The sequence below is a fragment of the Marmota flaviventris genome, chromosome 10, assembly GCF_047511675.1.
Source record: "Marmota flaviventris isolate mMarFla1 chromosome 10, mMarFla1.hap1, whole genome shotgun sequence".
NCBI classification, from domain to species: Eukaryota; Metazoa; Chordata; class Mammalia; order Rodentia; family Sciuridae; genus Marmota; species Marmota flaviventris.
Window position 1 is genome coordinate 17,177,798 of NC_092507.1, and position 27,750 is coordinate 17,205,547.

The 27,750-nt window shown below is 50.2% G+C and overlaps 1 protein-coding gene and 2 long non-coding RNA genes across 4 annotated transcripts in view; 1 reads left to right on the forward strand and 2 right to left on the reverse strand.

Annotated features, from left to right (window-relative positions):
- The window catches only part of E2f2 (E2F transcription factor 2), a 23,546-nt gene extending 12,580 nt beyond the window's left edge, over nt 1–10,966 (reverse strand). Inside the window, exons 1-4 of the mRNA XM_027937558.2 lie at nt 10,299–10,966; nt 4,503–4,608; nt 1,165–1,384; nt 255–413 (exon numbers count right to left, since the gene is read on the reverse strand). Coding sequence (XP_027793359.2) covers nt 255–413; nt 1,165–1,384; nt 4,503–4,608; nt 10,299–10,550 — 737 coding nt within the window. The 5' untranslated portion in view covers nt 10,551–10,966. The remainder of the gene's footprint in view (nt 1–254; nt 414–1,164; nt 1,385–4,502; nt 4,609–10,298) is intronic.
- Nucleotides 10,328–15,242, forward strand: LOC114094409 (uncharacterized). 2 transcript variants are annotated; one of them, XR_011708789.1, is made up of 5 exons: nt 10,328–10,418; nt 11,009–13,227; nt 13,332–13,390; nt 14,413–14,512; nt 14,706–15,242. It is a non-coding gene; the product is annotated as an uncharacterized lncRNA (long non-coding RNA). The 2 variants fall into 2 exon arrangements; XR_011708788.1 differs by having other exon boundaries at nt 11,009–13,390.
- LOC114094408 (uncharacterized) lies at nt 11,558–27,214 on the reverse strand. Its single transcript, XR_003583026.2, has 4 exons — nt 25,849–27,214; nt 22,977–23,261; nt 22,798–22,850; nt 11,558–14,110 (listed from the first exon to the last, which is right to left on the reverse strand). It is a non-coding gene; the product is annotated as an uncharacterized lncRNA (long non-coding RNA).
- Nucleotides 27,215–27,750: the final 536 nt, after the last annotated feature.

The window sequence follows — 27,750 nt, forward strand, 5'->3', positions numbered from 1 at the left end:
CGGTGCTGAGGATCGAACCCAGGGCCTTGGACCTGCTAGGCAAGCGCTCTACCGCTGAGCCACAACCCCAGCCCCACTTGGCTTATTTCTAATGAGAAAGTAATTTTTATAGGCTCGAGAAGAAAGCCTAAGAAAGGAAGAAACAGATCTATGGAACCCCTAGGACGACAGAATCAATCCCTGCAGGGAGGTGCTGCAACACCTGAACAGCTGTCAACAGGCAGCCCGACCCCTTCCCACCGCAAACAGGATATCTCTTGTTGGCTTTATCCTCGGTCAGGTGCTTGAAGCTCTGGGAGCAGCTCTGGATGAGCTGGTCCAACGCCTGCTCCTTGCTCATCAGCTCCTTCAGCTCCTGCCCAAGCTGCTGCTGCTTCGCAGGTCGAGTGGGGTCTTCAAACAGTCCCCTGCCTCTGGGAACAGAGCAGTCTCCAGTGTCAGTATCAACCCCATCCAGGGAGCCCCAACCCCAGAGCTGCACGGAGCTGCACCAGCGGAGTGGGCAAAACTCCAGGACAAGGCTGGTCACATAGCCAGCAAGGGTGTCCCCCTGGGCTGTGCACATTAGCGGTCATGCACACTCCCAGGGAACGGCTGTGGATTGGAACTCGAGGCTTGAGGATGGGCGAGGGAGAACAAGTGAAGGCCTGATTGCCAGTTTTGGAGAGCGCTCCATTCTGTCCATCCCTGTGCTCCAGCCTTTCCCAAATGAACTGGAGTGGCCTCAGTCCTGCCGCCCCTGCTAGGGCTTTCTTAGGGTTCACGCCAGGGGCTGCAGGTCTGTCCTTTAAGGCCTTACAGACTGGGAAGAGCAAAGTGGGTTACGCCTACTCAGCGCCCAGGGGACTTTCCCGAACTAAGAGGTGGGAATCTTGATATCCCTGACACAAGGAAGGGTCTGGGGTCCTTGCAGACCTTTACACCTCCTAGCAATCTTTCTCCACTGTCCCCACCCTTATTCTATCACTCCAGCAAGCACTAGCGCTCTTCCATCCCGCGCTCAGACACTTTGGCTCCGCCCCTAACATGTTAACCTGCCCTTGCGCCCATTGGATGCTCCTTTCAGCCCCCCCTGATAATCACACCCATTGGCTATTGCCCCTGGCTCCGCCCACTGCAGTGTACCCTCTGGACGGTGCTGACCCGCCCGGCCCAGGCACTCACACCCACTGGATGTTGTTCTTGGCCTTCTTGCGGATGAGCTGGATGCCCTCCAGCACGTTGGTGATGTCGTAGATGCGCCGCTTCTGCACATCCAGCACCTCAGCAGCCCAGTTCAGGTCCAGGACCCCATCCTCAGACTCGCTCAGGAGGTAAATGAACTTCTTCGTGAGAAGCCCCAGCGATGTGTCATACCGAGTCTTCTCCCCGGGGGACTTGGGGGCTGAGAAGGAGAGAGGCCCACTCACAGCTCCGGGAGGACCAGCCTGGGGACTCTCCACCGATCTGCACCCACTAAGTACCACCCTCTGTCACCCACTTTCCAGTCCACAGCACACTGTGAGGTAGCGACTTGTTCACCGCTCTCGTTCAGGCAGGGAAACTGATACCTAGCAAAATAGTAGGTATCAGGGGGAACTGTCCAGACTGGAAGAGCCCCTTTCCACCACAGCTCAGGGCAGCTGTGTCAACTACGGCTGCTTGCTATGTGCAGGTCACTGTGGCCAGCACTTTCCATACGTGAATACAGGTAATCCTTAGGACACATCAGGTTGGTGTGCACGGATCCCCATGATGTAGACGAGAAAACAAAGACACCAACAGGTTAAGTCACCAGCTCCCTGAGCTAGAAAGTGGAGAAGCTGGAATTCTAATGCAGGCAGTTTGGCTCCAATCTTCCTTCCTAACCATTACCCTATCCTACCAGTTAAGCCAAGAATTTAAATTTACTGTAGGGAGAGAATGGCAAACCTGAATTTGTTGGGGTTCTTTTTCTTTTCCTTCTCAGTATTGGGGAGTAAAGCCAGAGTGCTTTACCACTAAGCAACACCCCAGTCCTTCTTTTTTTCTTACCCCCCTATTTTGTATTTTATTTAGAGACAGGGTCTCACTGAGTTGCATAGCACCTCACTGTTGCTGAGGCTGGCTTTGAACTTGCGATACTCCTATCTCAGCCTCCCAAGCTGTTGGGATTACAGCACGCCTGGCACCAGTCCTTCTTGTATTTTGAAACACAGTCTCCCTAATTTGCTGAGGCTGGCCTCAAACTTGCAATCCTCTTGCCTCAGTCTTCAAAGTCACTGGGATTACAGGCAAGTGCCACTGTGCCTGGAGACAAACCTGACTTTGAGAACATTTTTTAAAAATATTTTTTTAGTTGTCAATGGACCTTTATTTTATTTATTTATATGCAGTGCTGAGAATCGAACCCAGTGCCTCACACATACTAGGCAAGCGCTCTATCACTGAGCCACAACCCCAGCCCTTTGAGATCATTTTTATAGACACACATTGGCCTTCTCTTTCCATGGGTAGCCCAGTGGTTATCTGAGGGAATCAGTCATATAACACCAAATAGGGCAATTCATGGAAAAAAAAAATCCCTTTCTCAATGAAATAGATGTCACAAGACCATATCTCAGCCGCAGCATCTTAAACCATAAGGGGCCTTTTGCAATCAAGTGACTTACAAGTCACATAGCAAGAGAGTGGTCAAACTAGTTCTGGAACCTGAATTTTAGAGAGCCTCAGATTCCTGGGGAAGGGGACTGCAGAATTCTTTAATGCACAGGTAGCACGTGTTTGGCATACAGACTGTTTTAGTAGGTTTTGTGCTCATGGCAGACATCGCTAATTGGTCAGCACAGTTTTTCACTAATCCTGCTGAATTTAGAATCCTTCAATACAGTGCTCTGGGCAGCCTCTACCAATCAATTGAAGAGGAACCTTTCACATCATTCCTGATCTAGTAATATCTCATTTTACAGATAAGATGACTAAGGTTCACAGAAGAAGAGTGACCAGTCAAGTTAGAGCCCTGCCTGGATTCTCAGATTCCTCACATGACCCACCTTATGATGGTATGGATATGAGGTGTCCCCCCAAAGCTCCTGTGTTAATGCAGGAATATTCACATGTGAAATGATTAGCTTGTGAGACCTGTAACCCAATCGGTCCATCCCAGTTTGAAGAGACTAACTGGGTGGTAATTGTAGGTAGGCAGGGTGTGGTTGAAGGAGGTGGGGCACGGGGAGCACATCCTAGAAGGGTTCACCTTCCCTGTGGCCACTTCCCCTTTCTCTCTAGTTGCTTCCTGGTTGTCATGAGCCAGGCAGTGCCCTTCCACCACACCCTTCTGCCCTGATGTTCTGCCTGACCTCGGGTTCAGAGCAATGGAGTGGGCTGACCATAGACTGAACCTCTGAAACCATGAGCCCAGAATAAATTTTTCCTCCCTTAAATTGTTTTTGTTGGGTATTTTGGTCACAGTGACAAAAAGCTGACTAACACACACCTAGTTACATACCTTTTTCATTATTTCTCTGGAAAAACTAGTATTTCTCACAAACACTTGCTTAAAATGCCAATTTAACAAGACTATGCACTGAAATCTCAAGAGACTGAAATCCCCTCTAATTTAGCTTTTGGAAGTCTCCATCTGGGCACTCTCAGGATCTTAAAAACTTTACCGGTAGCCAGGCACAGTGGTGCATGCCTGTAATCCCAGAAACTCGGGAGGCTCAGGAAGGAGGATTACAGGTTCGAGGCCAGCCTCAGAATTAAGCGAGACCCTAAACAACTTAACAAGACCTGTCTCAAAATAAAAAATATTAAAAAAAAAAAATGGCTGGGGATGCAGCTCAGTAGTAAAGTGTCCCTGGGCTCAATCCCCAGTACCAAAACAAAAAACCCAAGCCAGGTGCAGTGATGCACACCTATAATCCAGGCAGTTTGGGAGGTTGAGGCAGGAGGATTGCAAGTTCAAAGCCAGCCTCAGCAAAAGTGAGGTGCTAAGCATCTCAGTGGGACCCTGTCTCTTAAATCAAATACAAAATAGGGCTGGGGCTGTGGTGGAGTGCCGCTAAGTTCAATCCCCAGTACCCAAAAACAAACACAAAAGAAACCTCATAGGTGGCAGAGGCTAGATTGATCCAAGCTTCATGTCCCCTTGAATCATATTTAGCCCTCCTGCCTTCAGCCTCCAGTGCCACTAGGATTACAGGCATGCATCACCACGCCGGGCTAAATACAAAAACTTTTAAAAAAATAGCAGTCTCTCAAAGCATCGGGCATCCCATTTGGCACAAGGGAACAGTATGTGGTGTGGAAGCAGTGCCAGGACTTCCATTGACTTTAGTCCTGATTCTGCTTACTAGCTGTGTAACCCTGGGCAAGTCACTTGAGCTCTCTGAATCTCAAGTTGCCTTAGGCAGGATCAAGTGGAGAACACACAGGAAACCTTGATAAACCGGAAAATGCAAATATTGCTCCTGATGATTTGGGGAAGGTAGCTGCCCTCTGCCCCCCCACCCCACCCTGAGATGCCCATCGGGAGCTCTTACTTTTGGGGCTGGGGAGGCCATCCACTCGAATGCACTTCCCCTTGGGAGTCCGGAATTCCGGAACCACTGGCCTCCCGATTCCCTCCAGGTCCAGCTTCCTTTTGGCCTTGGAGAGACAGGGAGAGAGGTGCAGTAAGAATCAGCCTTTCTTTAGACTTTCCCTGACCTGGGGCTAAGGTGCAGAGGCCACTAGCAGCTACCTCCAGTTTGCTAGAGTCCTGGTGCAGCATGGCCACACTCACTGGTAAGGAAATATCAATGACCTGAAAGGTAATTGTTCAGAAGGGGGATGTCCTGTTTCCTGAGGGCAAATAAAAATCCCACTCTTGAGCTGGGCATGGTAGCAGACACCTGTAATCCCAGCAGTTCGGGAGGCTGAGGCAGGAAGATCACAAGTTCAAAGCCAGCCTCCGAAATTTAGCAAGTCCCCAAGCAAGTGAGTAAAACCCTGTCTCAAAATAAATAAAGGGGCTGAGGATGTGGCTCAAGCGGTAGTGCGCTCGCCTGGCATGCGTGCAGCCCAGGTTCGATCCTCAGCACCACATACAGACAAAGATGTTGTGTCCGCCGATAACTAAAAAATAAATACTAAAAAAATAATACTAAAAAAATAAAATAAAAAGGATCCAATGGTTAAGTGCTCCTGGGTTCAATTTCATACCCTCCCCCCCCCCAAAAAAAAGAAAAGAAAATCCCATCTCTGAGGCTCAGGCACTGGAGGCCCTACCAAATCCTGTGTGGCCAGAGGCTCAGGGTTCCTAACCACTGTGGCCCCAAGGCTGCCTCTACTCCCAACCCTAGGCCCAGAAGACATAAAAGGAGGAAGTAGTAGGTGAGGCCTAAACCACATCCACATCAGGTTGGGGACCAGCCCCTCTGCAAAAAACAGCTGACCCAGCCAGCTGGTGCCCATCACAGCCCCACAGCTGGTCCTTATCGGGGTGTGGCCTAGCATCCGCCCAGACCCTAGGGACTTCCTGGCTTGGTGCCCCACCCCAGGGAGGCACCCACACTGGGAAACAGTGCAAACACACCCCACCCTCATGATCAGGCTCTGGCTTGAGGGATCCAGAGTCCCCTCAAGAGACATTCAGCTATTCTTTCTTTGCTGAGAAGCAGACAATAAGCCTTCCCCAGTGTCTTAAGGACAGGCAGCTGAGGCCCCTGCTGCCCCTCCCCATCCCCCACCAAGCTTGGGAAACACCTGCTGGGGAAATCAAACCGCAGACCCATCTGCTCCTTACGACTGGCCCCAACCCGGCCCAGAGCCTCACAGCCCGGAAAGGGCCTCCTTTCTGGTTAGGGCTGGGCAGGGGCAGGGCAGGGGCACTGGGGCACTGGGACACAGGTCAGAGAGCCAGCTGGAGTCTCCCGCTCCTCTCAGGCTCACTGTGTGACCTGGGAAAATGCTCTGCTTCTAGGAGCTTCGGTTTCTTCCTCTGCAAAATGCGGCAGAAAATATCTCCAGGGCTATTGTAAAGACTGAGAAGGAATCATCTGTAAAATTCTCAGTCTGTGGCTCAGCACACAGTAGGCATTCAGGAAATACACAGTCCCACAGCTAAAATTCAAGCTCACCATCTTCCTTGACAAAAGTTCAGGGGGCCATTGGGCCCATTTCCTTCCTCCCCTGTCCCGAGTCACCCCAACTTGACTTAAGGGCTTAATTTAACACTTAGTGGTGAGGTCATGCTCAGCAGGGCTGACTGAGTCTTCTAACCGCTGCTGAGCACAGCTGGGCCGACAGGTGTGTGGGGGGTGGGGTAGGGTGACAGCTCCTCCTGCCTCCTCCATTAGACCTTCACTCCAGGAAGTCCTCCTGGACTGAGTGGAGGAACTCTGCTCCTTGGTTGGAGGAGCCTGGATGTGACCCTTCTCTCACCCACCCCTGCCCAGGCCCGGACATAACCCAGACACCTCCCTGCTCATTCCTCTCAAAGCCTCTCTTGAATATTCCTTATCTGCCTCTCAACTGGTAAATTTCTACAATCTAGCCCCATCCTGTCATAGAGAAAGACCCAAGCACTGCCCATTCCCTGAGCCAAGCCTCGACATCCACTTCAGTAGACCTTCCCAACACCACTGGTCCCCACTTCATGGCTGAAGGACTTGAGGCTGGTGAGCTCTGAGGCCTTTGTCCAGCCGGTCAAGGTTGTCCACCCCAGGACCTTCATCTATCCCTCGTAAGGAATATGAAGGTCAGGGAGAGAGGCGGAGCCGGGGCAGCCCAGAGCCTCCCCCACCAGAAGCTCAACCCCTGCACAGCCAGAGGTGGCAGAGAGGACCCTGAACAGGAGACCTTCACGGGGCTGGGCACATGCTCCCGCAGCTCTGCAACACTGGGACTGGCACTTTGGCAGACAGTGGGCTCAAGGGTTAAGGCACGTGCCCATGCTCACACAGACAAAGGCAGAGTCAGGGTTCAAACCAGGTCTGTCTGACCCCAGGGCTGTGCAAGGCTGCGTCAGCTTAATGCCACATACATTCTCCCAGGTTTGCTGGAATGGGGCCAAGGCCGGCATAGCTGGCCCCCACCTCTCTCTCTCTCTCTCTCTCTCTCACACACACACACACGGGCCCCCTCCCTTCTCTTAATCCCCCTGACCATAATCCTTACTCCCAGGGTCCTTAAGCAGCCATGCCCCCCACCCTGGGACACCTCCCTGACACCTATAGGCACTGCCCAGAAGTCAGCATGTGACTGGGCTGAGCCTGCAGAACTGAGGTGACAGAGGATAATCCCAGAGAGAGGCTGATCACAGGCCTGGGGCACACCAACCTGGTGTACAGCCCGGCCTCCCCCTTATTAGCTGGGTGAGCTACAGGGTCAGTTGGCCTCTTGGGCCACCTGTAAAATGGAGACAGTCCACTCCACCTCTACTGAGGAGTGAGCGAGAGGGTGCAGCAAAAGCGCTCTGCCTGCTCAGGCCAGTGCTCACCCAGGGCAGCTGCCGGCACTAAGGTACCAGCAAGGGCCAAGTTCAAGGGTGAGCTGAAAGAGATAGCAGTGAGGGGCCAAGGAAAGCAAAGGTCTGTGAGCACACCCAGAGGCCAGCAAGGTTCCTACTTCAACATCTTTGACAGCCCCTTTAACCTGGTTAGAATTCAAATACATCCTGCCAAACCTCAGAGAGAAGACATAGTGACCTATAGGAAGCAACACAGCGACCTACCGGAAGCCCCAGGCCAAGCCTCTTACTGGCATCAAGGAAAGGAAACTCAGGCTCAGAAGGGGAAGTGACTTGCCCAAGGTCACACAGAGTGGAGCCAAGTCTCTCCCAAGCCCTCAGTTAGACAGTGAGGCGCAGAAGCACATGTAAGGGGCTGAGCCTCACTTTCAGCCCCCATCAGTGCCACCTGGTAGCTAGACAGATGGGGACTTAGGGTGTCATGGCCTCACCCCTCTGAGCCTACCTCTCCCCTTCTGATCTGCTTTGTGCAGCTCAATAAAAGGTTTGTTTTCAGCCTTTGCAGCATGGCACACACCCATTGTCCCAGCTACTCAGGAGGCTGAGGCAGGAGAATTGCCTGGGCCTAGGAGTTCAAGGCCAGCCTAGGCAACATAGCCAGACCCCATGACCACCTCAAAAAGTAAATAAATAAAAAGTTTATTTTCTTTTACGGCTCTCAGAGGAAATTTGAAAAATATAGACAAAACGACCAGAGAACCATTGCAGAATCTTACAGAATCCCCCTAGGTCCCTGAAGAGCAGAAACAGAAGAATATCACGTGCCTAGCCAGAGGAGGGACTCGATGAAGGACTATCTCCTGAGTCTTCTCCAAGTGGTGGCAAGAACACTGCACAGGGAACAGGCAGACCTGGGGTCTAGCCTTCATCCTGCCCTCCATCTTGGTTGCCAACCCTTTAAAGGACAGCTCCCCAACAAATCCTGCTCACCCTGCACTTTGCAGCCTGGCCACAAAGCAGGCAGCCACACCCAGGGTTGGGTTTGGAGCTGCTTCGGGTCACACCCTTGTAAAATAAGTAAGCAGGGGGCAGGCCTGCCTATGGGGCTGAGGCCCTGGGCAACTGGGAACCCACAGGAGAGGGGGCTCTGGACCTGGCAGGCCTCTAGAGGTATCTATGTAAGCAGACTCCCCGACTCCTTGGCTCGTAACTTGGGCAAGTGACTTCACTACTCTGCTCAATTTCCTTACCTTCAAGGTGCCTCATCCTGGGTATCTTGACCAAGATGATGATTTTGAAGAGTGCCAAGCAGTATCTGGCATATGAGAGGCATTGAATAAAAGAGAGCTGTCCTTGCCAAGATCACTGAGCCCCTCCTGGAGGGAGTTTCAGACAGATGCAGTCTGGAATCCTCTGGGAGCATTCAAAGTAGTTCAAAACCACAGCTGTTACTGAAACTCTGAGTTTGAAAGCAGCTGGCCAGAGGAGAGACTGGCCCTTCTATCTAATTCTGGTAGTACTGGAGAAAGTCAAGGCTGTATAGGAAGATGACTTGTGGGTCAGGTCACTCTACGCAATCTCCCTCTATGACCTTGGACAGGTCACATCCCCTCTCTGACCCTCAGTTTCCCCTGTAGCATGGAGCTACTAATCCCACTTACTTCATAGGCTACAAGAATATTTTAAAGTATAAAATACTGAACACAAGACATTGAAAGATATTCTCAGGTGCTTGACCTATAAAGTGAGGATGATAGCATACCTGCTTCCTGCCCTCCTAGTTGGAACTAACGGGCAGGAAGGGGTTCTGGGGAGGCAAAGCCAAGCCTGATTCCAGTAGCAGGAATTGGGACTCTTCCTACAGTAAGAGATGGCCAGGGATCCATGCTTGCTGATTGGCACAGCTCTCACCAGAGGCCTGGGAGTGGGGGACACCCAAACTTATTACAACCACAACTAAGCCAACTACAACACCCCCACTTTCCCTCCCTGGAGCAAGCTTCTAAAACCAAAAGTGACCCAAGGTGAGCTGGCCCCAGAGCTACTACAGGCACACATGCATTTTCAAGAAGAGGAAACTGAGGCCCAGACTCAAATACACACGGTGAATTAGTGACAGTCAGGACTAAAAAAACAGGCTCCCCTAACCCCGCCCTGTCACCAGTCCCCCAGGCCCTTTCCCACTCCACCCCCAGACTAAGGTTGTTTCGGCTCCAGGAATTCCACTCCCACAAACACACCCCATGCTGCAGGATGCCACCATACTTTGGACCCTCCCTGGCCTCGAGCAGGGACATGAGGGCATAGCCCAGCTGAACAGGAACCCTGGGGGCTGCCTGCATTTGCATCTGCCACTGCCTATCTGGGAGCAAAGACTGGGGAAAGACCTAGGGCATATACCTGGGAAGGAGTTGGCTGGAGGGACAGTCTGGAGTCTGTCCAAGCCAGACTGGGTCTGAGAGAGCCACCAGACTTGTACTCCTGCCTTAAGTCCCCAAGGTATCCCCAGGCCAAGCCCTGAGGACAAGTAGCAGGTGCCCAGTACAATAAAGAAATGAATGAACAGTGGCAATGTTGGGTGCCTTGTGGAGTTACTTCTCCAGTCACCCAGTGCACTAGGGACATTGGATTGGGTCTCCAGACTCCCAATTTAGTGCTCAGCACACCCCACGACAGTGGATAAGACGATTTCATCCGAACTCCGAAAATGATGGGGTTGTTTTTTTCCCCCTCAGTTATTAGGGGCAAAAAAAATTCTGGAAACAGAGTTCATCTCTCCCTCCCCCAAATTCAACCTGCTTCGCTCAAAACTGAATCTCAGGAGCTCCTCCCTCCTTTTCCCCACCCAGAAAGCACAGGGAGAAGCAGTGGGGGTCCCCAGCATTACCGGCAGCCGGCCTGCCGGCACGCATCGCACAACTTGGCCCTCGGGTCCGTGGGGAGTGGCGTCGAGGCAGGTGCTAGGTGCCGCGGCAGGAGGCACCGTCTGCGGGTACAGCGAGGTGTGGTAGGTGGTGGTGGCCCGGCAGAGTTGGGGGCTGCTGAGGCCGGGCGGCCACAGCTCCGTGGGGCTCAAAGAGGGCACCCCCTTTGCGGGCTGCGCAGCGGCCGGAGCCAGGGCCCGGGGCCCGCGCAGCATGGCGAGTGCGGCGCCCCCTACCCAACGGCCCTGGCGCGCCCGCGGGCACCTGGGGGCTCTGGAGCCCGCAGCGGCTCACACAGCCGGCGGCATGGCGCGGAGGCCGGGGGAAGCCGCCAATGGACGTCTACCGGGCAAGGCCGGACCCTCCCCTCCTGGCCCAAGGCCGAGCAGCGCTTGGAGATCGCCGCTTGGAGACCGCCTGGCGGCGGTGGCACTACCAGGAGCTGTCCCGCCCCGAACGCGGCCGCCTCCCGGGACTGCCCCGCGACCCGAAGGCCTTGGAGCGCCTGGGGTCTGGCCCGCTCCGGGGAGAAGCCTCGGGTGCCTACGGGCTCGACCAGAGACGCGGTGTGCTCGGACGCGGAAGGGGCCCTGAGAGCCCAGACTCGCTCTCGGCTCGCTCTCTGGTCCCCAAGCCTTTCTCAGTTTCTTTTTTCTTCTCTCTTTTTTTTTAGCGCCAATCTGCGTGCCGCGAAATTCAGATCTCCCGCGGAAAATGCGGCGCTTTGGTTGGCTGCTGCAACACGCACAGGCTCCGCCCCCCGGAAAGGACCGACCTTAGAAGCCGCGATTGCAACACGAGCTTTACAGCTTAAAGGGGCCACGACACCTGCTCCTGTCCCTGTAGGCCCGCTGCAGCAGCCCACGAAACTGAGACTGAGGGCGGTTACCAGACACACAGCACAGGACTGAGCAGCTCATAGTGCATTGAGAAATGGGCCCGGGTTCCCTGGGGATGGGGAAAAATGTTTTGGCTTGGAGTCCAGATCTGAGCCTAGACCCTGCAGTGCATTTCCCAGGACACAGGGCTCTTTGTTAGTTTGTGTGGTTGGACTGTATTGTATACATTTATATCCCTCTTTCTGCTAAAATGAAAGCCAGGAACCAGTAACTTTAATTGGCAGAATGGGGGGGGGGGCAAGACATGGATCCCAACATTTATGCCTCTTCATAGGGAAAACTAACATCTACTGAGTGTCTACTGTATGCCAAGCACCATGCTAGACCGTTAAATGTGTTGTTTTATTTAATTTACACCAACAATCCTGGGAAGAGCAATGATTATCTTTGTGGTAAAGGTGGAGAGGCTGAGAAGCTAGGTCACATGCCCAAGGTCATACAGAGAGATTCACTGATTTGAAAACTGACAGGGGAATCAGACAATCCAGCTCTGGAGTCCTGTTTATTCCACCAAAGGCACAGCTGGAGTGAGGGTCCAGAGTACAGATTGTGTCTTGTACACAATTGTATTCTGAGGCTGGGCACAGTGGTAATCCCAGCAACTCAGGAGGCTGAGGCAGGAGGATCGTGAGTTCAATGCCAGCCTCAGCAATGATGAGGCCCTAAGCAACTCAGTGAGACCCTGTCTCTCAATCAAATACAAAATAGGGCTAGGAATGTGGCTCAGTGGTTGAGTGCCCCTGAGTCCAATCCCTAGTACCCCCCCCCCCAAAAAAAAGCTCAATTGTATTCCGAGGACCCAGCACTTGGCAGATACTTGCACATCTCTAAGTTTCTCCTAAACAATCCTTTTGTCACTAGAGCCTCCCTCCCTCATTCTAAACCTTTCATTGTTGATCATCTATTTCCAGTCCTCAGCTCTCCAGTTCAGAGAGGCTCAAAAGTGACCTTGGTAGTGAGTGCCAGAGCTGCCATTCATTCCAGATCTGCAGATTCCTGCCTATCTACTGTGTGGTTTGTAGGAAAGTCTGAGCCTTGACATTCAAAACCTTCCAGAGTCTGTTCCCAGCTCCGGACCTCATCGGATCACTGATGATGAGGTGGCCCAGGCTTTGTTGCCAGCTTGTCTGGATTGAAACTGAAGCCCTGCAGCTTTACTAGCTGTGTGACACCAAGCAAGATTTGTTTGTGTTCTGGTACTGCAGATTAAACCCAGGGGTGCTTTACCACTGAGCCACATCCCCAGCCCTTTTAACTTTTCATTTTGAGACAGGGTCTTGCTAAATTTCCCAGGCTGGCCTTGAATTTGTAATCCTCCTGCCTCAGCCTCCTGAGTTGCTGGGATTACCGACATGAGCCACATGCCTGGCCCCAGGCAGGTTTTAAAAATTCTCCAAACCTTGGTTTTTCTCATCTCTAATCCCACTTACCTCATGGGAGTGTGGGGAAATCTCATGAGATAATGCATGTGAAGCTTTTGGCCCAGGACCGGTTCATAAGGGGCTTCAAGAATCGGCAGCTGTTGCTCTAGCTCTGACCTTATCTACCCTGTACAGACCCTTTTAGTCTGCGTATCTCACTGGTACTTGGTGGCCAGGCTAAACCCCACTTCCTCCAGGAAGCCTTCCATGCCTGCTTTTTCTCTCTCAGCTAGAGTACCTCTTCTCCTCTTTGGACCCTTAGTGTATTCTGTCAACAAACAAGGCTTTGTTTCCATGCCTGGTTTGTCATGTTCTGAGCTCCTTTAAGGGTCTAGGTCAGATCTCTGAATGCTCCTCAGCACCCAGGGCCTGGCTTGGCACACATTAAGTAAATAATAAATATTGATTATGGTTCACTCATCTGCCCAGCAGAGAGTAGCAGAAGTTAATGAGATCTGAAATCGGAAAATCAGGCGGCCCCAATAAAATCCTGCTCTCTCTTTCCTCGTTGAGCACGTGGACAGCTGTTGCTCTACCCTCTCAACCTCAGTTTCCTCAACCATCAACTGTAGGTAATGCTTATCCAGAGCCTCTTTCCCAGGACTTCTGAGACATTATTAAAACAATGATAGTGATGATGATCACTTGTATTCATTGAGAATCTGCCATGTGCCAGGCTCCAAGCACTGTACCTCAAGCATCTCTTCTGATCTTTACAACATACTTCTGAGACAGGTACTGTTATTATCCCCATTTTACAGATGAGGGAACCTGGAAGGAATTGTGGTAGAGCAGGTTTGGGGAAGAAGCAGAGCCCTAGGGCCAGGGAGGGAAATGGGGGTGGCAGGGTGAGGCTGAGAGGAAAGAAGAGAGCCAGCAAGGGGGCCAAGAGCCAGCTCCCTGTGGTTGAGTTTCGGGCAGCTGGGGCTGACTTTAGAGTTTCACCTTCTGGGAACTGACAAATTCCTGCAAGAGGTGTGGGGCACAGATCCGAAGCCTGTCTCCCTGGGCTTGAATTTTTTTTTTTTTTTTTTTTTAATACTGGGGATTGAAACCAGGGGTGCTTAGCCACTAAGCCACATCCCCAGCCCTTTTTGTTTTTTTATTTTGAGACAGCTTCTCACTAAGTTGCTCACGTCCTCCCTAAGTTGCTGAGGCTTGCTTTGAACTTGTGATCCTCCTGCCTCAGCCTCTTGAGTCGCTGGTATTACAGGTATATGCCACCATGCCAGGCTGGACTCCAATTCTTGCTCCATCTATTCCAAACATTATGATCTTGGTCGGGTCACTGGACGTCTCTGAGCTCAATTTCTTCATCTTTGAAATGGGGATGGGAAAAGTGATCTCTCCATTTACAGTGAGGATTCAATAAAGTGTTGGATATGAAGTCTTTAGGAGGGTGCCAGGCAGCCACATGCTTGGTGTGGGTAGCAGTTTTGGGGAAGAAGCAGAGCCCTAGAGCCAGGGAGAGAGCACATGTTACACACATTATTTTGTTGAAATCTCCTGACTACCTTACAAAACAGGGTCAACTTGGATTGAGGAGGAAACTGAGGCTGAAACATGCAAAGGGATTTGGCTAAGGGCTGGTTAAAGATGAGAAATCAGGGGGTCTGGGGATGTGGCTCAAGGGTACAGCACTTGCCTACCATATGTGAGACCCTGACTTTGATCCTCAGCCCCAAAAAAAGAAAAAGAAAAAAAAATGGAATCAGGATCTGAGCTTAGATCTGTCTCCTTTGATCTTTTGAACAAAGAACCAGCCCCAGAACACCTGTGAAGGCGGATGTTCCCCCCTGAGCCGGAGCTCCAGGGCTGCAGACACTGTTGATGATGGAGAGTGTGTCCCACGACTAGGTGAGTTAGGGATGCTTAGGACCATCTTTCCATGGAGGAAACTGAGGCAAAAAGGCATTAAGTGCCTTGCCTGCAGCTACAGAGCTGATAGATGAGGAAGCCCCTCGCCCAGTCAGGCCCAAATAGCCCTGGAAAAGTCCCCAAACCAATGCAAACTTCCACTTTTCTTTTCTTTCTTTCTTTTTTTTTCCAGATAGTAAAAGGTCTCGAAGTTGCTGAGGCTGACCTCAAACTTGTGATCCTCCTGCCTCAGCCTCCCAAGTAGCTGGGATTGCAGGCATGCTCTCCTGCGCCCAGCTGCAAACTTCCATTCCTGCTGGTGTAGCTTATCCTTGGTATATCTTCTCCCGAAAAAGTCTCAGATCCCTGTACGTATCCCTGCACGATAATCCCTGTTTATCAGAATACAACACACCTGCCACAGGCCTCCTGAAGGCACAGCCCTCCTGTTCCAGGCACCTCAGCGTGTCACCTATTCAGATGAATCCAAAGCCAGAGGGAAACCAGATCAGGAGTGTAGGAAAGAAGGGAGAAGGATCTCTGCCCCATTTTTGTGATTCTCCTGTTCGACCACAAACACACTATTCTGTGGTCACTGGAGAAAAACAAAGTTGTTTCAAGGGCTGGGGACATAGATTTGTGGTAGAGCACTTGCCTAGCATATGCAGGATCCTGAGTTCCTTCCCTGCAGATAGTAAGAGAGAATGGGAGAAAGAAGGGAGGGAGGGAGGGTAGGAAGGAGTCATTGCTTCCAGGAAGTTTAGCTAATGATAACACTTTACAGAAAAATTGTCATGGTGGGGCTCACAGCTTCTAACAGTGACTGGCTGGTACAATTTGAGTGCTTCTTAAATGCATAAAACCCCAACCTTGGCCCTCCTTATGCTGTGTTTCATTGTACTAGTCTGAGCCTCAGTTCCCTCACCTGGAAAATGGGGCTAGCCGTGGCTCTCTCCTAGGGTGACTGTGTTGAAGGGAATCTGAGATGGGACATGAATGCGCTCTGTGTGTGTGAAAACTTATTGAAAATACAAAAGATCTGGACAGACAGTTCTCCAGAGAAGATGTACAGAGGGCAAGAGGCACCGGGAGGATGGTCAGCATCGCGTCATTAAGGAAATGATCCAGACAATGCAATCCAGCTCCATGCTCCCTGGAATGGCCGATCTAAGAAATGGGCAATCACTTCCTTTTGGCCAGGATGTGGAGAAATCGGAACTTTCATCCCTTGCTGGTTGGAATGTATATTGGTGCAGCTGCTTTGGCAGTTTCTCAGAAAGTCACAGCAGAGATACTATATAAACCAGAAATTTTGCTCCTAGGGACATAACCAAGAGAACTGAAAACACATGTCCACATAAAAATGTGTATAAGAGCTAGACAAGAGGGCACACTCTGTAGTCCCAATTGAGGTAGGAGGATCACAAGTTCAAGGCCAGCCTCAGCAACTTCATGAGACCCTCTCTCAGAATTAAAAATAAAAATTGGCGGGGAGGTAGCTCAGTGGCAGAGCACTTGCCTAGCACATGTGAGGCCCTGGCTCCAATCTCTAGTGCCAAAAAAATATTTTAAAAAATATATACAAATTCATAGCATTATTATTATTATTATTATGGGGTACTGGAAATTGAACTCAGGAATATTCAACCACTGAGCCACATCCCCAGCCCTGTTTTGTATTTGATTTAGAGACAGGGTCACAATGAGCCTTGCCCTTGCTGAGGCTGGGCTTTGAACTGACGATCCTCCTGTCTCAGCCTCCTGGCTGCTAGGATGACAGGTGTGGGCCATTGAGCCCAGTAGTATCTCTGAATATTAGGAGTCCTGGGTGTGTTTCTTTCCCCTCTCCAGCCTTTGGGTGGAGGCTGTCCAAGTGTAAGGGTTAAGGCTGCCATCTAGAGGTGGCCACGGTACCTGCCAAAGCCCCTATGATTAGCTGGGTAGGAGACAAAGATACAAGGAAGCAGTCCTGCTGGGAAGGCCAGGGCCACCAGTTTGACCAGATTCTTTCCAGATGTTTCCAGACCCTGGAGGTGTTTTTCCCAGACGTTGAGTCCTGTGGAGGTGGCCCACTTAAAAGGAGGGTCATAAGATTTAAGTCCCAGTAGAGGTGCCCAGAGCAGCTTGGGGAAAACCTCACCTACAATTTGCAGAATTATCAGTTTATTCTCTTGAGGGGCTTCTTGAAATCCCAACCTGAGCTGGGATTTAAAGACCTGGTGGCACAGGTCTGTAATCCCAGGGACTTGTGAGGCTGAGGCTGGAGGAAGTCCCTGTCTCAAAATCAAAAATAAAAAGGGCTGGGGATGTAGCTCAGTGGGAGAGCACTCCTGGGTTCAATCCTCATTACTGAGAAAAAGAAAAGAAAAGAAAAGGCAAACAGAATCGAAAATCAGAAAAGCAAAATCAAGAATCTAGATCAAACAGGAAGTGGTGGAAGTCATCCCAGCTACTGGACAGGCTAAAGTGGGAGGTTCACTAGAGCCCAGGAAATCAAGGCCAGCCTGGGCAACACAGCAAGGCCTCTTTCCCAGAAGGAAGGAAGGAAAATAAATAAAGAAAGAAAGAAAGAAAGAAGGAAGGAAGGTGGGGGAGAGGGAGAGGGGAAGTGGGGAAGGGAACAGGAAAAGACAGAAAAAAGAAAAAAAAATCCGGATCAGGGCTGGGTGTCTTGCCTACCATGTGCTCTTATCTCCCAGGTACTCCCCCACACCATTTGATCCCCAGCACCAGATCAATTGCTAACACTGAAAAACAAAACTCAGAACTCTCTGGAAATAAACAAGACATTCAGCCTTTGGAATCCTGGGGTGTTGGCCACAGGACGGGTGGTGAGCACTCATACCATCCACCTTTCTGAAGCTGTCCCTGATCTCTGCTGCCCACCTCCTTTAGCAATCCTAACCTGTCATCAGTTCACCTGGCAATGGCGATCCTTCTGAAGCTCTGGGTCCCCCCTGGGATTGAAGCTTCTCCTTGTCTTCATCTTCCCACCCCAGAGCCTCCCACAGCCTGGACACACAGAATTGAATTGATTGAACTGATCTCAATGAGCGGTTTTTGGAACAGTTGAAAGGTCACTCACAGTGTCCCTTCCCAGAAGGGACTAACCACGCAGAAGGCCTGTGACTCTTCATGGAGGGAAATGCTGAGCTGGAGGTCCTGGAGGCTATCATGGGGGCTGGAATTCCCAGGAACCCCCTTCTCCAGACCTGTACACCCCAAGAAAGAACAAAACTTTTCTTCTCCTTCTATTTGCAGTGCTGGGGATTGAAAGCAGAGACTCACACATGCTAGGCAACTGCTCCACCACCGAGCCATACTGAGGTAGGCAGAAAACGGGGATAGGTAGAAAGGAGTTTAACGGGAAAGGGGAAGAAACTATAGTCTTAACTTTGGGAAGTTCCCGTAACACTGTCACCACCCCCGCAAGCCTGGTTTCCTCCATGCTCAAATTCTTTCTTTCTTTCTTTTTTTTTTTTTTTTTGGTATACCTTTATTTATTTATTTAATTTCAGAGTACCAGGGACTGAACTCAGGAGCACTTGATCACTGAGCCACATCCCCAACCCTCTTTTGTATTTTATTTAGAGACAGGGTCTCACTGAGTTGCTCAGCACCTCACTTTTGTTGAGGCTGGCTTTGAACTCGTGATCCTCCTGCCTCAGCCTCCCAAGTCACTGGGATTACAGGTGTGCACCACCCCATCCGGTTTCTATTTATCTTTTTGCATTGCTGAGTATTGATCCCAGAGCCTCACACGTGCTATGCAGGCACTCTACCACTGAGCTACAACCCAGCGCCATTCACTCCTAAATTCTTAAAAAGCCCTTGAATGTTACTGAGAGTCTAGGTGCTTAATGCCTACAGACATTGCTAGCTTACATAACGTATTTTATTTAGACAAAATAAAGCCAAGGAAAAATATGATCTGAGCATATTCCAATCGTTATCTATTGACCAGATGACACCCACCTAAAGATCCTATAATCCCCCCTGTACACCACAAGTAAGAACAAAACTCACGGGTTGGCTGTGGTGCCCCGGAGCTTCTTACAAAGATTGTATTTACAAAGATTCTTTTGAAAAGAAGACTCTTGCCAGGCAGATGCTAAAGCAGAAGGATCATGAGTTCAAGGTCAATCTAAGCAACTTAGTATGACCTAGTCTCAATTAAAAAAAAAAATTAGAACATAAGTTGGTGGTAAAGCACTCCTGGGTTTGATTCCCCGACAAGAAGAAAGAGGAGGAGGAGGAGGAACAGAAGGAGAATCCAGGATCTCAAAAGCACATCTCACACTTGAGTGCTGGTATCTCTTCCTCGGAGTACATGGCCTGCTCTGTTGCTCTTTTCCTGAATACATCTCCCTGCTTTCTATCTTTGTGCCCCCTTTGACATATCCTGAAATTCCTTTCTGTGGCCTAATTCAAGAACTTGCCAGTGTGGGGTTGAGATCCCCTTCTCCCTTCTGGGAGACCTCCTGGGATCCCTATCCAGTAACAATACTACCAGCAAAATGGAAAATCTCACACCTGACCTCATGTTGCAGGTCACGGCCAAACTGCAGGCACGCTAAAAAATATATAAAATCACCTTCACCTTCAGGTTGTGCTCATGAGGTCTATATGAAACATAAATGAGTTTTGCATTTAGACCTGGGTCCCGTCCTCAAGACATATCAGTAGGTATGTGCAAACATGCCAAAACCTGAAATCCAAAACTCTTCTATTCCTAAGCATTTTAGATAAAGGATACTGAGTGCATTCACACCCCAGAGCCATTCCAGTTATCACAAGAGCCCTGAGTCACGCCTGAGCCAGGAGTAGTTCAGTGGTATACCTACAGGCAAACCACGTAGGGAATGTCAGAGCCCTGGACTGTATGTATTTGCTATGAGAGGGTCACCTTTCTGAAGGCTCACAAAGCTTCATACCTATGGTCCCCAGAATATCCAAGGAGGTATGCATTGTCATTTTACAGGTGAAGAAACTGAGACTTAAGGCCAAGGGCAGGTGATGCTGGTTGAGGCTGGTTTCGAGCCATGATAGACTGGGTTCACCATCTCAGTACTCCCTTCCTCCGGACACTTTGGCTTCAGCATGTGCAAGTAGAATAAGTGCACCCACTTCGCAGGTGGCTGCAGGGAAAAGAACTAAGGCCTGTGAACATCTGCAGCACCGTAGGTCAAACTAGGGATTGGACCCAGGGGTGCTGAGTCATATACCCAGCCCTTTTTATTATTATTTTGAGATTAAACTGCATAGGGTCTTGCTAAATTGCCGAGGCTGGCCCCGAACCTGTGATCCTCCCGCCCCAGCCTCCCCAGTGGCGGGGATTACAGGCAGGCGGGCGCCACCAAGCCTGATTCTGAAGTCACTACTTTTGTTCTTCTCCACAATTGCAGCAACTCGCCACCAGAGGGAAGTCATGCGCCAGAAACCTACATATTTCCCAAGCACCTGGTGGACGGGTCCAAGGTTGAGAATTCGCCTGAGCTGTTATGCCCGGTGACCAACTCTGGGATCAAGGAAGGTTTCTCACCATTGTGGAGCTCTAGAAGCTGACCCATAAGGCTTAGACCTTAGACCCATCCAAAGCCCCTTTACCAACACCAGTTCTGGGTTGGAGAGAGTGGGGGATGGATGTTGAGGGAGACCCAGCTGTGTCCCATTTGGTGGTGGCAGTGGTGGGGGGTGGCAATTATCAGCAATTCCCCCCCTGCTGGAGGCTTGATTCCTGGAGCCACAGCTGCAGGATGGGGGTGGGGGTGCAGGGAGGGCTTCGAATTGTCTCCCTAGGGGTTTCCATGGTTACAGATTGATGCAGGCAGCCCACTAGGCTGGGTCCTTTATCTGTATTGTCTCCTCTGGAGACAATGGGCTTTGGAGATGGGGGACACTATGTAAATCACTTCTGCACAGGGGCCTTGAGTCCCCTGCTCTGTGAACCCCCTGACCCCAGCTACTGGGGTCCAGGGAGTTGGGTGCAGGGGTCAGCCTTGGTGATCATTCCTTGCTTTGGGGTACCAGAGTACTGCTCCAGGGACTCAGAGAGGATGGTGGGAGACCACTTTAGCAAACCTGAGGCTCCCAGATGGCAGAGCTGCAGGGGTGTCCAGGCCCTATGCAAAAAGCACACTTTGGGTGAAGGCTGGCTGGCTGCAGTTATTTTACTTGCACAAGCCTCAGTTCCCTCCTCTGGAAAAGTGGGGACAACACCCATTTTATAATTTGCTGTGGAGAGGCACCAGGCCCAATGCTGAGTGCCAAAATAGGTCCTCAGAGAGTTGCCTGAGCTCAGAGGGGTTCCTGGTGTCGGGGTGTAGGACTGGCTCTGCAACTGAGGCCTTTGCCAAGGCCCCTTCTCTCTGGGCTTCAGCTGCTCCATGGATGACTCTGAGACTTGAAAAGTTTATAAAGGAAGAAGTGAGATGATAATACGGGAGGGCTTGGAAAAATTAAAAATCAGTTCCTAGCACACAACCCTGCCTTCTAAGACTTCCATCGAGTTAGAATGTGTGCCCTGTGATCATAGGGCCCTGGCACGTTTCTGCAGGATCCGTCTACGAATAAGGCCAGCCGATCTTAGAGACAAGGAGACTAAGGATGGCTTTTATTGTTATCCAGGTGACTTGGCCCCCAAATGCATAAGGCCCAACAATAAAATTATTTTGTCTGCAATATGGAATACAGAACTTGCCTAAGGGAAAAAAATAAAACAACTTCTTCATGTTTAAGCAGCAAAGTGAAAACTTCTAAATGTCTATTACTCATCCTTCTATTATGAGGCACACAACACAGAGCCTCGCACACTGTAAATGTTCGATAAGTGAAAGTTCTCGTCCTCATCACCGTTATTAATGAATTTTTTATGCATACCATATTTCACCATATATCATCACAGATTTTATGCCAATTTTTTTGAAAAATGTGGGGTGAAACCATCATGTGAACTTTAAAAAAAATATGCTGATAATAAGAATCATATATTACTAAACTGGTGAAAAATTAGGATACACAGAATACTCAGGAGTATACTTATGAATGTTAAAATTGAATAGACTCAGGAGGCTGAGGCAGGAGGATGGCAAGTTTAAGGTCAGCCTTAGCAATTTAGCAAGGCCTTAAGCAATTTAGCAAGACCCTGTCAAAAAAAAAAAAAATCAATAAAAAGGGCTGAGGATGTAGCTCGGGGGTAAAGTGCTCCTGAATTCAATCCCTAGTACCAGGAAAAAAGAAAAAAGCTATGTTTACCCTTGGTACCACAGCACGCTCAACAAACCACAAGATTCAACTTTTAGAAACATACTGACAATGAGTGCCAGCTGAGGATTTGGGGCTGGGACCAGCAGTGCACAGGAAGACAAATGCACATTGACACACGGGGAACATATCGCTGCTCTGTTTAGCTTTAAGTGACACAAGGAACAGAATGATATCATGCCATGATTACGATATCAAAAGTTATAAGCCAATTTGGGGATTGAAAAAAAAAACAGGATGTAATACATACACAGTGGCAATAGTTAAGCAGAAAAAAATGGTATTCAACATTGAGGGCACAGAGGCAAAGAAAATTCCTTCCTGACTTTGAGAAATTCAGCCTAGGGAGAGGGGAGAGCAAAAAACCAATCCCTCTCTGGTTCAATATACACCACCTCATAGAATTCTCAAAATTGCCTTGGGAGGTTTGTTCTTCCCATCTTAGAGATAAAAGAACTGAGGTTCTAGTGGGATTCAGTGAGTGGCCCAGACATGGTAAAATATGAATAAAATATGGAATACAACAAGTTTAGGGGGAAAATCATTTTACTGGCTTAACAGACATGTTTGAAAGCAATGACGTGTATAAATTATATAAGGTACATAGCTCACAGCTTCATTTTATTAAAAAATATATAAAAGGCTGACGCCTACAACCCCTGTTACTTGGGAGGCTGAGGCGGGAGGATCTCAAGTTTGAGGCCTGTCTGAGCAACCTTAGCAAGACCCTGTTTCAAAATTAAATTTTTTTTTTTTTTTTTTTTAGAGAGAGAGGAGATTTATTTTTTAGTTTTCGGCAGATACAACATCTTTTTGTTTGCCGCTTGAGCCACATCTCCAGGCCTCAAAATTTTAAAATCTCTAAGAAGGGTTGACAACGCAGCTCAGTGGCAGAGCCCTTGCCTAGCATGCCCAAGGCTGTGCATTCAATCCCCAACACTGAAAGAAATGTGTCTTTCACCGAGTTATAATACAAGCCAGGGGGTGGGGATGTAGCTCAGTTGATAGAATGCTTGCCTCACCTGCACAAGGCCCTGGGTTCATGCAGCATGTTTCTCTAATCCTCACAAGAACCCTGAAAGGTAGAAATGGTTAGCTCCCTTTCACAAATGAAAAAGTCTCAGAGAGGTAAAGTTATATGCCCAGGGTTGCACAGCAAGGCAGGGATAGAGCCAGGGCTGGGACCTGGGCCAGGACTCACCTTGCAGAGGAGTTTTGTCAAGGAAGACGCTGCTGAGGTCCTCAGCTCCCTTGCCAGGGAGCGCACTGAGTGGGCTTCAGAGCAGCTCTTCACGGCGAGAGGGTTTGTTTCGGCCCATTTGGGAAGCATCGGGCGTAGCACGGCCTTCTCGAAGTGTGTGCATCTGCGGGCCTGTGTGCTCGGGTAGGCACATATGTGACTACTCTGTGTGAAGCTGGCCCCGTGCCGGGTCTCTCAAAGCCATGTGATAAAAATCGGGTACATCTTCCTGAATTGTCAATTTTGCTAAAAAAAAAATAATAATAATAGAGAGGCATCAAGGTTTTCTATAAGACACAGATGGCTACAGAGTGTCTGAGAACACACGCGGCCATGGTAGGCTGAGGTCACGAAGGGACAAGCTTTTGCAGGTGTGTTCCATGTGCTAATCTAAGGGGCCTGTACAGGAACCCGTCCTCAACCACGACTGTGTGTGGTAGACAGCCTACTGTCCCCATTGGACTGGTGCAGAGACTGAGGACCAAAGAAGTGAAGTCACACGTCCAAGTTCACACAGCTGGTAAGTGGAAGACGGCAGGAGTCTGGATACTTCTGTATTGACCATTGCTTGTTCCATGCAAAGTGAACAAGATTAACTTGTGAGGAGACAACAGTGAAGAAGAGGCACCCCCCACACACCTTGGCCTCCTCCTGGTAAAATAACACAGGCTGCCCACTGTAAGCAGCTCAGCTGTGTCATGTGCTCTCTCTGTCATGTGATTTAATTCTACCCTATGAGAGAGGTACCACTGAGAGTTTTATAGGTGAAAAACAGAGAAGGGTGTCATCTAGCCAGTCAAACAGCCAAGAAGTGGCAGAGACAGATTTTTTTTTTCCATTTCCAGGGCCTTAAACATGTGCTCTACCACTGCATCATGTCCCCAGCCCCAGAGAGGCTTCGAAGGCAGGTCTCTCTGATGGCAAATCTGCTGCTCTCACCATCGCTGGCCACCAGGTCCTCTGCCCTCTGGTCATATGTCCCCTTCCCCTAACTCCTGTGCTCTGTTAGAGAAGGGAGTTTCACCAGCGAGCTGATTCTAGGTCAGGCTGAGCCTGCCCAGGTTCATAGGGTCTAAAGCTCTGTTCCTCTACCAGCTGAAATCATACTTGTCATGAAATTATTCTGGATGAGAAGGTAGTAGCTGGGTGTGATCTGGTCCACCCCCCACCACACACACTTTTGTTTTTTTCAGTACTGGATTAAAACCCAGGGTTGCTCTACCACTGGGTTATACCTCCAGATCCCCAATCTGTTTTAATTTTTTATTTTGAGACTAGGTCTCACTAAGTTACCGAGGCTGGCCTTTAATTTGGCAATCCTCCTGCATCAGCCTCCCCACTGAGATTACCTGCATGCACCACCATGCCTGACTTTATTTTTTATTTTGAGACAGGGTCTCACTAAGTTGTGCAGGCTGGCCTGGAACCTGTGATTCTCCTGTCTTGGCTACAGGCATGAGCCACAGAGCCTGATTTATCTGTCATTTCTTTTCTTTTTCTTTTTTTATTTTTTGGAGCGGGGGAGGTACTAGGGATTGAACTCAGGGATATTTGACCACATCCCCAGCCCTATTCTGTATTTTATTTAGAGACAGGGTCTCACTGAGTAACTTAGTGCCTCACTTTTGCTGAGGTTGGCTTTGAACTCATGATCCTCCTGCCTCCGCCTCCCGAGATGCTGGGATTACAGGTGTGCGCCACCGTGTCTGGCTAGCTGTCATTTCTTGAATGTCACTCGTGTCCTAGCTTCTGGGTGCTTTGCATTCAGTTCTTTCTGCACCTCTGTGGACAAGTTTCAAGATTCCCACAGCGTCACAGGGAGGAGTCTGAGGCACTAGGATGCTCCTGGGTGTGAGGAAGGGACAGTGCAGGCCACAGGCCTGAGATACCATGCCTGGAAAGACAGGAAGGAACTCCTCCAGCAGGAATCTGACACCAAGTCCTGCAACCTCCTAGGTGGGAGTCACTCAGGGCCTACCAAGGGCCAGGCTTTTTATATGTCATCTAATTTAATCATTGTATCAATCATATGAGGCTCAGAGAGGATAAATAACTTACTTGTGATGGCACAGCTGATAAATGCAAAGCTAGGATTCAACCCACAGGTTTGATTCCCAGACTCACAGAGACAAAGTACCAGGGGAGCTGCTGTGGGTGGGAGAGGCCAATTCTGTGGGATGTATTGGTTTGTACAATGTTTTAATTAGATTTTTTTTTTTTAAATTCCTTGGTGGCTCTGGGGACTGAGCCTAAGATTTTGTACATGCTACGAAAATACTCTACCACTAAGCTACATCTCCAAATTGTACAAAGCTTTAAAAGAGTGGCAGAGAGCAAAATTTTGGATTCTGACCTTCAGGGCAAACTGGGTTAGGTCTCCTCATGTCTGGGCATTCATAGGGGGTTGAAATGGAAGCAGCCTGCCCCTGCCCTGTTGGCATTGCTACCAGGAAGACTGCAAAATGCTGGGCACTAATATATAGCATTTTGTTTGTTTGTTTGTCACCAGGGATTGAACTCAGGGACGCTTTACCACTAAGCCACATCCCCAGCAAAACCCCTGACCCTAGCTTTTTTTTTCTTTTGTTTGAGACAGGGTCTCACTAAGTTGCTTAGGGCCTCACTAAGTTGCTCAGGCTGGCTTCGAACTCAGATCCTCCTGCCTTAGCCTCCGAGCCACTGGGATTTTAGGCATGTGCCACCACACCCAGCTGGTAAAATGGCCTCTTTTGAACATTGTCCTTGCCACTCTCTTTGTAGGTGGACTTGAATCTGCACTGGAAAATGTGATTGACAGGATATTGGACCAATAGATAGGCCCCTTGGGGCTTACCTGGATGAACACAGAAGGAAGCTGGGATCACAGTGGCTCCACACTTCGCACATCTGGACCCACAGTAAGCCGTACCAGTTTCTTGTCTTGATAGAGAAGGAAGTTACATTGGGGAGAAATGTCTAATGTCCCCAGGTCCTCACCCCTTCCCTGCATTATCTGCAGTGGCTCAGTTCCCTGGGCGTGTCTTGAAATTTTTTTGGATGCTAGAAGTGGCGTAGACTGGAAAGAAAACAAGGCTTAGCAAAAACCAGGATCATCAAGCAGGCGGGTTATTCTTAGAAGCCTACTGGGCTACGAGTACCCTCATTACCACACAACGCACACTTTGAGCCCCAAACCCACCAACTGCCAGCTGGCCAGCAACCACCTTGACTTAGGGTAATGAGTTCCATATGTTTCTGTAAGAACCAGCTAAGCTTTTCTCCAGCAGCTCTCACAGTGTTCTCTCCCTCCCCAGCTTCAAACTCACATTTGACCACCCTTGTTCCTTTGGCTCTTCATGACTGTGGGAGGGAGAGGGCTGGGTGGGCAATAACAAGAGGACCTTGATTTGAGGAGTCACCATTCCCCGACTTTCCTTTTCCAGAGCCTTGGCCTCTCATGGCCTCAACTGTCCCATCCCTAAGGGCTGAGAAGCTTGGATTCCAGATTTGTCTTGACCACCAACTTGCTACATGTACCTGAGCAGACCCTGCCCTTCTTTGGGCCTTAAGTGTGACCTCGAGGACCCTTCTATCTCTGATGGGTTTTAGATTTATGAACAAATGAAGGGAAGAGGACAATCAATTGCCTGTTATCCATGGTGGCTCCAGGGTGGGATCCCTGGGAAGCAGAAGGCCTCCCTACTCTGGCCAATTCGGCTGCCAGCCTGAGCTCCTTCTAACAACAGTAAGGCCCAAGGAGAACTTCTGCGTGCAGCATGTGGCCCTAAGTAAGAGCAGGGTGGTGGTGAGGAGAGTGAGTGTCCCCAGATAGAAGGACAGCTCCAGAGCTTGGGTGGGGAAGTAAGATGGGCCATGGTGAGCCACCATGGAGGGATGTGAATCCAAGCTCACAGGGCTAAAGAGAACTCGTCCTCTTATCTGGTTTGTCAAAAGCAGCTCCCAAATCCTGATGTCAAGGTGACCTCCCTACACTGATACAGACTATCCACTGTCCCTACTCACAGACTGACCCCGACACCCTGATCATTTAAGCCAGGCAAAAGTGACTACTGCCAACTTCTGCCCACACTTATCCCCAAATCTTGCCACGGACTGGCTGAACCCCAATTCTAGCCACACTCTAATCAGTCACTGTGCTGCAAAGGGATCTGCTGCAGAGTGACCCCTTGACCTTGCTGCTGACTGACCCCTAGCAAGAGAAATAATCAGAGAACAATTAAATGCTAAACTCGGAGTGAAACCGGACAGCGCAGAGGCGAGAACGGGGCGGGTGGGGGCGGGGAGGGAGAGCAGGGGCCGAGGGCAGAGGCTTCCCGGAGGAGCCCCATGGCCTGAGGCCACTCTCAGAAGGTCGGAGAGGCCTTGTGCGGGGCACGTCGCAGGCGCTCGAGGAATGCAAGCTGCTTGAAAGAATGAAGGAAGGAAGGAACGGGGTGCGATGCAGGCGGCCGCCCGGCCGGGGCAAAACGGCCGAGGCAGGAAGCGGGGTGGGGGCGCGCCGAGGCTGCGGCGGCCCGAGCGCAGCTGGGGGCAGCGGGAGAGCAGTGGGGTCAGCGACTCCGCTGGGTGGGGGCCCCCCGAGGCCGAGAGGCTGGGAACTGGGAGGCCGCGCTGCTGGCAGAGCGGCGGGGGCGCCGCGAGGCTCCGGATGGGCTGCGAGCCCCGCCCGCGGGCTGCGGAGGGAGCGGGAGCCAGAGCGGAGCCAGAGCTCAGACATCCGGGCGCCAGCGAACAC